General features: G+C 44.7%; 1 protein-coding gene across 1 annotated transcript in view; it reads right to left on the reverse strand.

The window, feature by feature from the left end:
- Nucleotides 1–2,907: 2,907 nt before the first annotated feature.
- The window catches only part of LOC121010838 (uncharacterized), a 43,661-nt gene continuing 33,400 nt past the window's right edge, over nucleotides 2,908–13,168 (reverse strand). The window contains exons 5-7 of the mRNA XM_040444721.1: nucleotides 9,808–9,872; nucleotides 8,731–8,837; nucleotides 2,908–4,160 (exon numbers count right to left, since the gene is read on the reverse strand). Of these exons, the coding sequence (XP_040300655.1) occupies nucleotides 3,447–4,160; nucleotides 8,731–8,837; nucleotides 9,808–9,872 (886 nt within the window). The 3' untranslated portion in view covers nucleotides 2,908–3,446. The remainder of the gene's footprint in view (nucleotides 4,161–8,730; nucleotides 8,838–9,807; nucleotides 9,873–13,168) is intronic.

Below are 13,168 nucleotides of genomic sequence, written 5' to 3' on the forward strand. Positions count from 1 at the left end.
CCCTCTCTCTCTGCCCCTCCCCCGTTCATGCTCTGTCTCTGTCTGTCCCATAAATAAATAAAAACGTTGAAAAAAATTTTTAAAAAAATAAAAATTAAAAAAAAAAATAAAACCTGTTCCCTACAAGTTGCAAGGCTCCCAAAAGTCGGGTTGTGGCTAATGGCATTTGCCCTCTCTCCCCTTTCATGTTACAGACTAAACACGTGTAGCAACAACAAAGCTGTCGTAGTGCAGTTATGTGGGAGGTACTTCCTGTGGGCTTCAAGGGCTTTATTTCATTTAATCCTCACAATGATCCTACCAGGGAGATATTACTATCTTAATTTTTGGATGAGAACACGGTGATCCAGGAAGGTTAGGGGTCTTGCTTAAAATCATAATATATACAGGGCAGGGGTGGGGTTCACATCCAAGTGGTCTGACTCCACAGCTTGAGGGAGGGGAAGCGGGGATGGCATCCACCCGGGTGTAGGTAAGGAGAAACTTTAAAATATAATAAAACCAACTAGAAGTCGGATGGCTTTTTTTTTTTAAGTTAAAAAAATGTTTATTTACTTATTTTGAGAGAGAGCACAAGCAGGGGAGGGGCAAGGCGGGGGGGGGGGGTGGAAGGAGAGAATCCTAAGCAGGCTTCACACTCAGCACACAGCCTGATGCAGGGCTAGATCCCATGACCCTGGGATCATGACCCGAGCCCAAATCAAGAGCCGGACACTTAACCAACTGAGCCACCCAGGCACCTCAGAATTTTTTAAGGTGGAGTCATATTCCATTGTACTCAAGAACTTGGGTTTTTAAAGACACCTTAGAGACACCGTACCTTAAGGGACTTTCTTAAGTTCAAGAAGTTTACCTTACGGTGTAGGTCACGGGCATTGGGTTTTCTGTGTCTTACAGCTGAAACAATTCTAATTGGACTATAAGGTACAATTCAGGTTCTTCTGTGAAGCTCCAGGGTGGGCAATGAGGCCCAGAGAGTCCTTAAACGGAAGCCCTCCAGCATGTGGCAAAATGTTACGGAATTTTTGCATACGCCTGCGTGTGTGCAAATCTAACCTATATTTACATACACACACGCACGAATGTACAACTAAGGGCACATCTTTCATTCTTTTCATTCTCCCTTCAGCTATTCCGATGACTTTTTTTTTTTTTAAGTTTATTTTGAGAGTGTGCGCTCCCATGCCAGTGGGGGAGGGGCAGAGATAGAGGGAGAGACTCCCAAGCAAGCTGTGTGCACGGGGCTTGATCCCACAACTGCGAGATCATGACCTGAGTCAAAATCAAGAGTTGGGTGCCTAACGGACTGAGCCAGCCAGGTGCCCAGTAATTCTTTTTACAGCTGTTAATTTCAACAAACAGTTATTCAGTACTTAACATTCTCCTTCATCATAAAAAATATATGTAACTCCAAACTGAATGAGACATGGTAGCTGGTGCTCTGAGGAGGAGCACAGATTGATGGCTCTTTTCAAAACACTTCCACAGTCATCCCTGGAGTTGGAAATAATCAAGTGTAGTCATGGGTAAAAAATAAAAGCATTTATTTAAAAAACGCCATCCAGCATCAGGAGCTCCAACTTTGGTAACAAGCATGAAGGGTGGGTGGTTAATGGTTTTTTTAGTGGATGAAATTGGTGATACACGAGGCTGCATGGTTAAGAATCCATATATATATATATATATATATATATATATATATATTATTAAACTGAAAAAGTGAGTAAGCAAGCTACTATGAAAGAAAGGGGCCTCAAGTAAAGAAAACATCACCGTGCAATGAAGACAATCTCTTCTTCAGTAAGTACTAGCAAAGCAGGTTTGACTTCCTTGCAGGATTATGGGAAAAGCTCCTCATGGAACATTCAGTCATGGCTACGAAGAGGCGGAAACAGAAAGATGTGGGCAGACCCCTTGTACTCATAAGAGATACAGGGAAGTGAGGATAAGGAGAACGAAAAATCGAGCAGAATGTCTTTGCTCAACGGTCCCCATAAAAAATGTATTTTAAAAGAATCTGAGCAAGTGTGGATTGTCATTCTTTGGCGACCATAAAAGTGTTAACAGATAGCATTAGAAATCAATTATGCTGTCAACACATCAGAATAGCCTTTCACTGTAAGTGTATCTAAAGCCTCCTGCAAACTATTGCACATCACATTACAAAATTGTGTTATTGGTTTTTTGTTTTTTTGGGTTTTTTTGCTTGTTCGCTTTTCTGGTTCCTAGTTGTTCACATTCTGGGAGAGGACAAAGGCCTTTAGAGAGCCATCAATTCAACGCTTTCATTTCACAGATAAAGGAGGGTAAGGTCACATTCGGCCTCAGTGGCAGAGACTGGACTAGAATCAGGTGGGGTGCCTTCCCCGTTACGACAGGACGTGATTCGCACTCCACCCTGTCCCCAGTCTGTACCCGATGGCTCTTGTTCAGATGGCTACTCTGAACACCCAGCTGAGAAATACTTCCTGGGTAGAGCATTGTGATAGGAATTTCTTTATTACTTTTAATGTTTACTTATTTTTGAGAGAGAGACAGCACGAGCAGGGGAAGGGCAGAGAGAGAGACAGACAGACAGACAGCGTATCCAAAGTAGGCTCTGTGCTGTCAGCACATGGGGCTCAACCCACAAACCATGAGATTATGACCTGAGCCGAAGTCGGACGTTCAACCGACTGAGCCACCCAGGCTCCCCAACAGGAATTTTTAAAGGCTGCCTTAAGAGAGATTAAGGAGAACATCTGGCAGAGGACACTCCAGGGGACATGGAGACACGGCTCCCTGGAGTCCCCCACCAGGATGCCATCGAATGGCGTCACTAGTCAGTGGTAGGCACTGTGTCCAAATACACAAATTCCAGAAGAAAGAAAAAATACATTCAATTGGATTCTTTTTAAAAAGCCCCACCGTTCTCATATCTGCTTTTAATTTCCTATTTATCACGACTCAACATTCTAAATGTTCTCGAGGGGCTCTCTATCCTTCTGGGTGGCGATACCAGTAAGGCTGGGCTGCAACATTTCTGAGAGGTCCCTCAAGAGTGAGGGTGCTCACATCTCCCGGGGACGTCTTCTTCTGCGTGTCCTTGGAGAACAAAATGCAGGCGTTACCGTATTTTTACAGTGTCTACCCTGTAAGTTTGGGTTCAAGGGTTGCTGCAAGGAATGTGAATTAAGGATAATCCTCTGTGATGTTCATGAACTAGGAGAACTGCGACGGGAATGTTCTTAAAACTCTGACGATCTCTGGTTTATCGAAACAACGTTGCAAAGGACCTCAAGTCTGCACAGGGTCCCACAGAAACTTGGCTTTCTTGGTGCTCCTAGGTTTCTGGAAGAGCCAGGTTCTCTTTTATTTAAATTCTTGCCAGAAATGTGCTTTCTCAAGGGAAGGCGAAATCATTTGCTCTAGAAAACAAGAGCCAGCCGTGGGTGGGGAGCTCCATCTCAGGCGATCGATTGCCTCTGCAGGGTAGTTCTGGTCTCTTTCCATATAGATTGTTGTATCTTATACACAGACTCCTGGAAAATCCTTTCCACTTGTGTAGGAAAGCCACGGCTTTCTTCCTCTAGGGCATTGATGGTTCGCAGAGCAAAGGGAGTCCTTTCTCGGGGCAGGGGATTATTCAGGGGCCGAAGGGGTATGACGGAGTTGTACTTGTGCTGCCTGTTCACGGAGTTCATGAGGGACGTGTAGAACTGGAATTTACACCAGGTGTCTCTTAAAAAGTTTTCGGTCAACAGTAAGATGGTCCAGGCAGACCCGTTTACGGCGTCGTCTAAATTCTGCAGGTGCTGTCTGCCGCACGGCATCTCGGCGAAGATTATTCCGGGTTTGATGCCGAAGTCATTTTGTAGCAGATTCTGGACTCTGAGGGCCTCGTCTGTGTCATCTTCTGCGTGCAGTATCACAAACTTGAGGAACACCTCCTCTTCATCCTCTTCGGGCACCTCTTCTGTGGCCTCAGTGCCCTCCCGCTCTCCAGAGGGCGTCAGGGCACCGTGGCTATGCTCGGCAATGTCACGCAGGGAGATGTCGTCGGATTTCTTGGAATCTGCCTCATGAGGTCTCTGGCTCATATCCACACTGGGACTTTTACCCCAGGGCAGAGAGAGAGGGCAGGGGTCTATTTTAGACTTCCCAACACCCATTATCAACATCTAGGTCAGGAGAGGAGGGCTTCACTTCTTCCTCAACATCTCTTTTCATCTAAAGAGAGAAGAAACAACAAAGCAGACGAAAGGTTGTAAAGGTGATCAAAACACAAAAAATGGAAACTATGTTCTTCATTCTACCAGAAAACCTGAAAAAGATCACAACACGTGGACCCTGAGAAAGAAATGCCAATCAGCTCTTGGAGCAAGGAGATCTCCTGCCTTTGATGAGCGTCACGAGGGCCGCCACAGGTTAAGCCAAGGGCAAGTTCAATAGTCAGTTTATGTAACAGGAGACATGTGGAAATCTTAAATGGTTTTATGTTCGCACTGTAAACCTCCAGAATAAAGTCAATGGCTTTGGTGTTTTACTGAGATGGTACCATACCACTCTACCCATATGGAGTTTAAATCCAACTTCTTCATTATCCACTTACTGTGTAAACTAGAAACAGAGAAGTGGAAAGCAACAGAATACTCAAATATTAAATATAAAGCTTATTTTTGCATCAAATACAAATACAAAACAGAACACAAATTTCCCAAAGATCACTAGCCAGCAGCTCTAACTCAGCACAAAGAGAAGATCTGAAACGTCAAATGAAGTAACGGCTAAGGTTCACCGGCTGGGAACTTCTCTGTCTGGGGTCAGGCACTGGTGTTGGGGCTGGCGGGGAAATTGCAGTAAGGTTGTGAAAAGTAAGGAATACCTTTTTCTAGCTAATCCTGGGAATACTTTGAAAACTCAGTGTTCATCTAGGGAAAAATTAACATCTCAGTTTGGCGTGGGATATGGAAACAAAGCCTAGTGATTTTCTCCAGTGAAATCAACAAAGAATCATTACAGTCTCATCCTCATTCTGTTGTTTTAAAAATTCTAAATTCAGAGTGGAAGAATTAGATCAGCTGTGAAAAGAAAAGTACTTCACGTGAGTCTAGTTTAAACAAATCTTCCGATAACATTGGCAATGTGGTGAACAGGACTCCCAAACAGGCAGTTTCAAGGATTCTTTTATCAAAAGATAGAAAATTTACAACAGATAAATAGAGGTTCTATATTTTCAAATAGGGGCCCAGAGGCTCTATGACAGAGGTTTTTTTTTAATATATATTTTTAGGGGCGCCTGGGTGGCTCAGTCGGTTAAGAGTCTGACTTCGGCTCAGGTCATGATCTCACAGTCTGTGAGTTCGAGCCCCACGTCGGGCTCTGTGCTGGCTGCTCAGAGCCTGGAGCCTGTTTCAGATTCTGTGTCTCCCTCTCTCTCTGCCCCTCCCCGTTCATGCTCTGTCTCTCTCTGTCTCAAAAATAAATAAATGTTAAAAAAATATATATATATTTTTAAGTGTATTTATTTTGAGAGAGAGAGACCAACCCAAGCAGGCTCTGTACTGTCAGCACAGAGCCTGATGTGGGGCTTGATCTCAGCAACCATGAGATTGTGACCTGAGACGAAATCAAGAGTCGGCCACTTAACCGAGTGAGCCACCCAGGTGCCCCTCTATTCCAAAGCTTTTCAATGTATTGTTCATGAACAAAGACCAGAGTTCAATTAGGTTTATAATTATAATGACATAAATAACATATACCAAGATAATTTAGGTTTAGAAAAAAAACATTCAGCAAAAATGGTGGAAAACTGTTATGGGAAGAAAAGATAAGGGAAAACAGAAAAATTTTTCATGTACTTAAAGAGAGAAAGGGTTTGCTACTGTCTCTGAATAGTGAGGGAATTGAGGGAATTGCTAGCTACAGCTTCTCCTTTATTTTGTCTACACTTTAGCTTCTACTCGGCAGTATGTTATGGCAGCTACCAAGAGGTACTCTACGGCAAACTCCAAAACGCTACACGCATCCATCCCAAATAGCAAAACCACATGAATTTGGAATCTCTTCGCTGGTTAGAATTAACTGCTGACTTTGTTGTTGTGTAATGAAAAACAAAAGGTGTTTCCCTGCAAAGTTGCAGCAAAAAGCTTCTCCTGTATAAAAAAAATAATTGTTGAGTGATGTACATAATTGTTGAATTGCTATATTGAGTATATATATCATCAATACAGTCTGAAACTGACTGAAACTGACACAAGACTGTAGGTTAACTACACTGCAATTTCATTCAGAGAGAGATCAAGCTCTCGGGAGGGGGAGAGGGAGAGGGAGAGAGAGAATCCCAAGGAGGGTCTGCACTGTCAGCACAGAGCCAGACACGGGGCTTGAACTCAAGAACTGTGAGATCACGACCTGACCGAAACCAAGAGTCAGATGCTTAACTGCCACCCAGGTGCCCCATTACACTACAATTTCAAAAAACCGTTAACCATTTAGAAGAATCTACTTATGGTGTCCATTAAAATGAGCTTCACTTATGTTCACTGAGATAAGTTTGTGAAACCAACTTAACACTGTTATCTTAATCACTAGTGGCTGCAGAGAAGTGCACTTGGAGGAACAGAAGAGATATTCATAAAATGCTTCTAAAATAACTAGGATAAAATGGTATGTCAAGCCAGAGTCAAAAAAATCTCTTGGCATAAAGAAAAGTAAGTAACACAAGAACTGTGACTTTATATCTTAGTTTTCTTAAACATTGGTCAGCAGAAAAGAGGAAAGCCTCCAGAAATCTATGATGGCGCTGTTTCAACATCCAAGCCCTCCTACCCAGCCCCACCCTAAGCAGCCCAGAGAGAAGAAAGCGAGGGACACTGTCTGGAAAACTTCACTGGGACCTTCTAATCTGGAGGGTGGGTGTAAGGAGAAAGCCCAGGAGGAGAGATGGGAGATTTGCCTTTCCTACCACCCAGTGATTCCTAGACAGGCAAATGGTCTCCATCCAGGACTGTGGTTCTCAAGGAAGAAGGAAGGAACACGACTGTGCTCTTGCCAAGCCAACAAACTCCACCTGTAAGAGGGCTTTCCCACAACACAAGGCAGGTGTGGGATAAAGAACCCGGGGAAGCCTTTGTAGGTCCCCTTCCCATCGGCTACAGACAGATACAGGGTGAAAACATTTTCCTCCCCTCAGTGAAACGGAAGGCGAATGAAGGCAGCCGTGGGGGAGAAGCACACGAAATCACCGGTCACAGGAATAAAAATGCCCGTGTGTACATTTTTTCATTTGTGCTTTTTTAAAGAAAAGGTAGTAGCTGAAATACATGACGACTCTGAGGACGTTTTTATAGTGAAAAGTCTCACTTTCATCCTTGTCTTCCCCATCCATCCTGTTCCCCCATGGCCTCCTACTGGTGACCACTTTTGTTAGTTTCTCTGGTACCCTTCCATTGTTTCTTTGTTGTTATTGTTGTTGTTGTTGTTGTTTTTAATTTTACTTTTTAAAATTTACACCCAAGTTAGTTAGCATATACTGCAACAATGATTTCAGGAGTAGATTCCTTTGTGCCCCTTACCCAGTTAGCCCACCCCCCCAACAACCCTTCCAGTAACCCTCAGTTTGTTCTTCATATTTATGAGTCTCTTCTGTTTTGTCCCCCTCCCTGTTTTTTAGATTATTTTTGTTTCCCTTCCCTTATGTTCATCTGTTTTGTCTCTTAAAGTCCTCATCTGAGTGAAGTTATATGATTTTTGTCTTTCTCTGACTAATTTCAGTTAGCATCATACCCTCCAATTCCAGTCACGTAGTTGCAAATGGCAAGATCTCCTTCTTTTTGATTGCCAAGTAATACTCCATTGCATGTATATACCACATCTTCTTTATCCATTCATCCATCGATGGACATTTGGGCTCTTTCCATACTTTGGCTATTGTGGATAGTGCTGCTCTAAACATGGGGGTGCACGTGTCCCTTCGAAACAGCATACCTGTATCCCTTGGATAAATACCTACTAGTGCAATTGCTGGGTCGTAGAGTAGTTCTATTTTTAGTTTTTTGAGGAACCTCCATCCTGTTTTCCAGAGTGGCTGCACCAGTTTGCATTCCCACATTATTTCTCTATGAATATATATCCTTTTTCTCTTTCCTTTTCACAAAAAAGTGTCATCACTTATGCATATGTATGTATATAACACACACACACACACACACACACACTGAAAAACAGCAGCAGAGACACGTAGCACATAATTTCTCACTCTTGTTTACAACAAAATTTTCGACCACGTGTATATACCATAATCGTTCTCTGTTCTTGGATACGCGAGTTGTTTCCAGTTGGCTCCTATCATGGACAATGCTGCAGAGAACAGCTCTGAATAAAAGCCATTTCATAATGTGCGCAAATTCATCTGCAGAATCATTTCCCCAAATGGGATTTCTCTGTCAAAGGACAAATGCATTTGTAATAAGGATAGGTTTGGCCGAATTACTCTAAGATGGAAACTTCTGTGTGTCTGCTTTTAACCTGATAGAATGACATCCCTACCCCCACCCCTAGTCCCATGAAAGATCCAAGATCAAAGCTACAGTTACCATTGACACCAGCCCAGCTGGGCTCATTACATCCCCTCAGGGCAATAATTACGTGGAAAAACTCAACCCTTCAGAATGGAAGGGAAGCTGAGGTTCTGAAGGGGAGATCAGGGGGTCCTAGATAAGAAGGAAGGAGGGTCCAGAGTATACCCACCTCGTACCCAGCAAAAGAGGTCCCAAAAGGATCCTCCACATTAAACAGGAGTACAGTGAAAAGGACAAAATGACGAATATGCGTTCTTGGCAAGTAGGCATACAGATCTACAGAAAGTGAAAAAGAATATAAAGACAGCAGGCAAGAGACAAAAAATTCCAGGGCGCCTGGGTGGCTCAGTCGGTTAAGCCTCTGACTTCAGCTCAGGCCATGACCTCACAGTCCGTGAGTTCGAGCCCCACCTTGGGCTCTGTGCTGACAGCTCAGAGCCTGGAGCCTGCTTCGGATTCTGTGACTGCTTCTCTCTCTGCCCTTCCACCTCTCACGCTCTGTCTCTCTCTCAAAAATAAATAAACATTAAAAGGCAAAAAATTCCATTTTCATGAAGACGAGGTGCTCTGGACGGGCGCCTAGGTGGCTCAGTCGGTTAAGCATCCAATTTTGGCTCAAGTCATGATCTCATGGTTCATGGGTTCAAGCCCTGCATTGGGCTCTGCACTGACAGTGTGGAGCCTGCTTGGGATTCTCTCTCTCTCTCCCTCCCTCTCTCTCTGCCCCTCCCCCCTCCTCTCTCTCTCTCAAAATAAATAAACTAAAAAAAAAAAAAAAAAAAAGACTATGTGCTCTTGAATCTGCCTAAATGTAAATCCCAACACCCTGCTATAAAAAAAGCCATGTGACTTTAGTACAAGTTACTTGATAACTCTGTGCTTTAATTTCATCATGTGCAGAGCGGTGATAATCACAGTACCCACCTTTAGGGTTTCTATGAAGATCACAATGGCTGAGCACAGCACTCCTTACGTGTTAGTGGCCATTATGGTTATGACATACATAACAAAGAAGCTGAAGGAACATTTCATTTCCACAACCAGGGCTTACGCTCTGGGGCAGGGCTACTCCAAGAGCAGTCCATGGACAAGCTGGCCGTCTCTGAAATGTCTGGTGCCAGTCCACCCCAAGATGGGGACACCGTGCCAGGATGTAAATCAACCACATCAGGTAGGTATGCTTTTCAGTTCAGCTAACATTTTTTCATAGCAAGACATTTTCAATGCAGAGAGCCACACGGTTTACCTTCAGTGCCTGCTGCTGCTTCTATTACGAGACCAGCGTTCTGAATAGTGCTGCCCCAGGAGACACTAAAGAGAAGGGTAACCAACGAAACAAAAGTATCGAAGCTGACGGAACAGAATTCCCTGAAAAGAGAGACTGCAGACAAATCAAGGGTCTGACACCATTACGAAGAAACAGAAAAAAGGCGGCACATGGAATAAACAGGATCAAAACCAAATCAGTTAAACGTGGTGGAAAGGTGTGAAGAAAAAAAAATCCGAGAATGCAGAATGGAAAAAAGACCATTGACAGTAAAGCAATAGGAAAAAAGATATAGCTATGGAGATTTGAAAAAGAAAAAAAAAAAAAAGCAAATGGAATGAAAACCAATGCATCTGAAATAGAAAATTCGATGAATGTCAACACAAAATTCGAAGATGTAACAGATTCACCAGCCTCAATCAAACGCTCAGCCTTACTGAGCCCAATCAGACATTATGTGCCTTCCGATGTAATTCCATATGATGTACACGGCATAATGCATGAAGCAGTCTTGCCAAAAACGTTGAGCCCGACTCTAGCCAAGTCTTTGGATATAATTACCAGTTTACAGAAATAAGGAGGATGTGAAAAATGTCCACCAAGAGGGGAATGGAGAAAAAATTGTTTCATGCCCATTATCACAGAATACCAGTCAGCAACATGTAGGGAAGAACTACTGACAAACGCACGGATGTGGATGAATCCCAGACTAATTATGTCGTATGAAGGAAGCCAGACCAAACACAAGTACAGATTTTTATTCCATTTATATCAAAATCGAGAGAATTCAAATTGATCTATAGAGACAGAGAACGTTCCTTTCGGACCTGCTTAGGAGAGAGGGAGCTTTGACACTTCTCTTCTTTATAGTATTTAGTCCTTGTCCCACATGGCATTCTTGAGAAATGCTTTGCCCTCTGTTTTCAAAAATCCACAGTACTTATACAGCTCTGTTCTAGATAGTTATGACTTACAAGTCAGGCTGCCCTCTCACTAGACTTGGGTCCATCCTCTCACGACCGTGGAGTAAGGATTTATAATTTGAGGATATGCTGAGGCAGAATCTAAACAATACAAACAGGGGCGCCTGGGTGGCTCAGTCGGTTGAGCCTCCGACTTCGGCTCAGGTCATGATCTCACAGTCCGTGAGTTCGAGCCCCGCGTCAGGCTCTGTGCTGACAGCTCGGAGCCTGGAGCCTGCTTCCGATTCTGTGTCTCCCTCTCTCTCTGTCCCTCCACCTCATGCGTGTGTGCTCTCTTTCTCAAAATAAATAAATAAATAAATATTTTAAAAATAATAATAAATAAATAAAGACCTTGGTGAGGGAAGTAAGCCATGCAGGTATGTGGAGGAAGAGCATCCTGGCCCTGAGGCCAGAGGGTGCCTAATGACTGATGAGCAACGGGAGGTGGGGTACGGTGGGGCTCGAGAGCACAGCGTAGAGAAGGAGGAGATAATGGGGAGAGGATGTCAGAGGAGGGTTTTGAGCAGAGGGATGCCACGGCCGGACTTTGGTGTTTGTAGGGCGGCTCTGCTGCTCTGAGAACAGAACGGAGAGAAGCAAGACCACTTGTTCGGAAGCTGTTGCAGGACCCAGGAGGAAAACGGTGGTGGCTGGGACCAGCACAGAGTGGAAGTGGTGGGCAGGCGCTGGATCTGGGGTATATTTTGCAGAACTGGCAGGGGTTGTTCACGATGCTGAGTGGGCAGAGAATACAGAGTTAGGAGTCTGGGGGACAGGCCCAGCCAGGAGTTGCGTATTTGGCTTTTATCAGTGTACTGACTGTATCTGAAGTTTGTACATTTATTTATCTGAGAGAGACACAGAGAGCACAAGCTGGGGAGGGGCAGGGAGAGGGGGAGAGAGAATCCCAAGCAGGCTCCACGCTGTCAGTGCAGAGCCCGATGTGGGGCTTGAACTCACAAACCATGAGATCATGACCTGGGATGAAATCAAGTCGACCCTTAACCGACGGAGCCAGCCAGGCGCCCCAATGTATACAGACTGTTTTTAAAACCTAAAGACTGTAGGGGCACCTGGGTGGCTCTGTCGGTTAAGCATCCGACTTCGGCTCAGGTCAGGATCTCTCGGTTTGTGAGTTCAAGCCCCGTGTTGGGCTCTGTGCTGACGGCGTGGAGCCTGGCCTGCTTCGGATTCTGTGTCTCCCTCTCTGTCTGCCTCCCCCACTTGTGCTCTGTCTCTTTCTCTAAAAAATAATTAAACATTGAAAAGAATGGAAGGGAGGCGCCTGGGTGGCTGAGTCAGTTAAGCATCCGACTTCGGCTCAGGTCATGATCTCTTGGTTCATGTGTTTGAGCCTTGGGTGATGCTGTGCTGACAGCTGGGAGCCTGGAGCCTGCTTCAGATTCTGTGCTTCCCTCTCTCTCTCTGCCCCTCCCCCGCTCATGCTCTGTCTCTCAATAATAAATAAACGTTAAAAAAAAATAAAAAAAAAAACAAAACCTAAAGACTGTTGGAGATGGTTAAGGGAAGGAGTAGAGATAGAAAAAGGAAACGGTCCAAGGGCCGAGCCCTAGGGCACTCCAACAGTGTAAGGTCAAGAACAGAAAGGACCAGCAAAGACAGAAAGTGAGCAGTTAGGAAGGCCAGAGGAGTCCTAGGAGAGTGTGGCGTTAACTCAGAAGCTAAGGGGAGGAAGCGGTTCAGGGAAAGACAGTGTGCAGCTGTCTTCCAGAGCCTCCAAAGGCAAGATGGGACAGGCTGCCGGAGGAGCCACGGATGCAGGACCTACTGATTCGGTAAGAGCGGCTTCGGTGGGCTTGTGTCAAACATGAGGGAGGGGAAGCCTCACCGGACAGGGTTGAAAACAAAAGAAAAGAAGTTCGAGGCTGAGTATAGAGCGTGACGTGGAAGAGTTCTGCCATAAAGGAGAAAAGGGAGTAAGAGCTCGGGGGAGGGGGCCTGGAGCCATAAGAGGATTTGCTACAAAGATGACTGCTCCAGAGAGCGAGCTAGCGGAGGTACAGTTTGGTGATGCCGGAGGGAAGGAGGGAAAAAAATGAGGGAAGACCCATGTAGGCGAGGCGGGGGTGGCATCCAATGTCAGTTAAGAATCTTGATATTGGCTCAGGTCACGATCTCGCGGTTCCTGAGTTCGAGCTCCGCATCAGGCTCTGTGCTGACAGGGCAGGGCCTGCTTGGGATTCTCTCTCTCCCTGCCCCTTCCCCGCTTGCAGGTGCTCTCTCTCTCAAAATAAATGCATAAACTTAAAAAAGAAATTAAAAACAAAACCAAAAAAAAAAAAAAAAGAGGGGTGCCTGAGTGGCTCTGTCGGGTGAGCATCTGACTTCAGCTCATGTCACGATCTCACAGTTTG

This window comes from Herpailurus yagouaroundi, unplaced genomic scaffold (genome assembly GCF_014898765.1).
Source record: "Herpailurus yagouaroundi ecotype Mexico unplaced genomic scaffold, PumYag 192, whole genome shotgun sequence".
Lineage (NCBI taxonomy): Eukaryota > Metazoa > Chordata > Mammalia > Carnivora > Felidae > Herpailurus > Herpailurus yagouaroundi.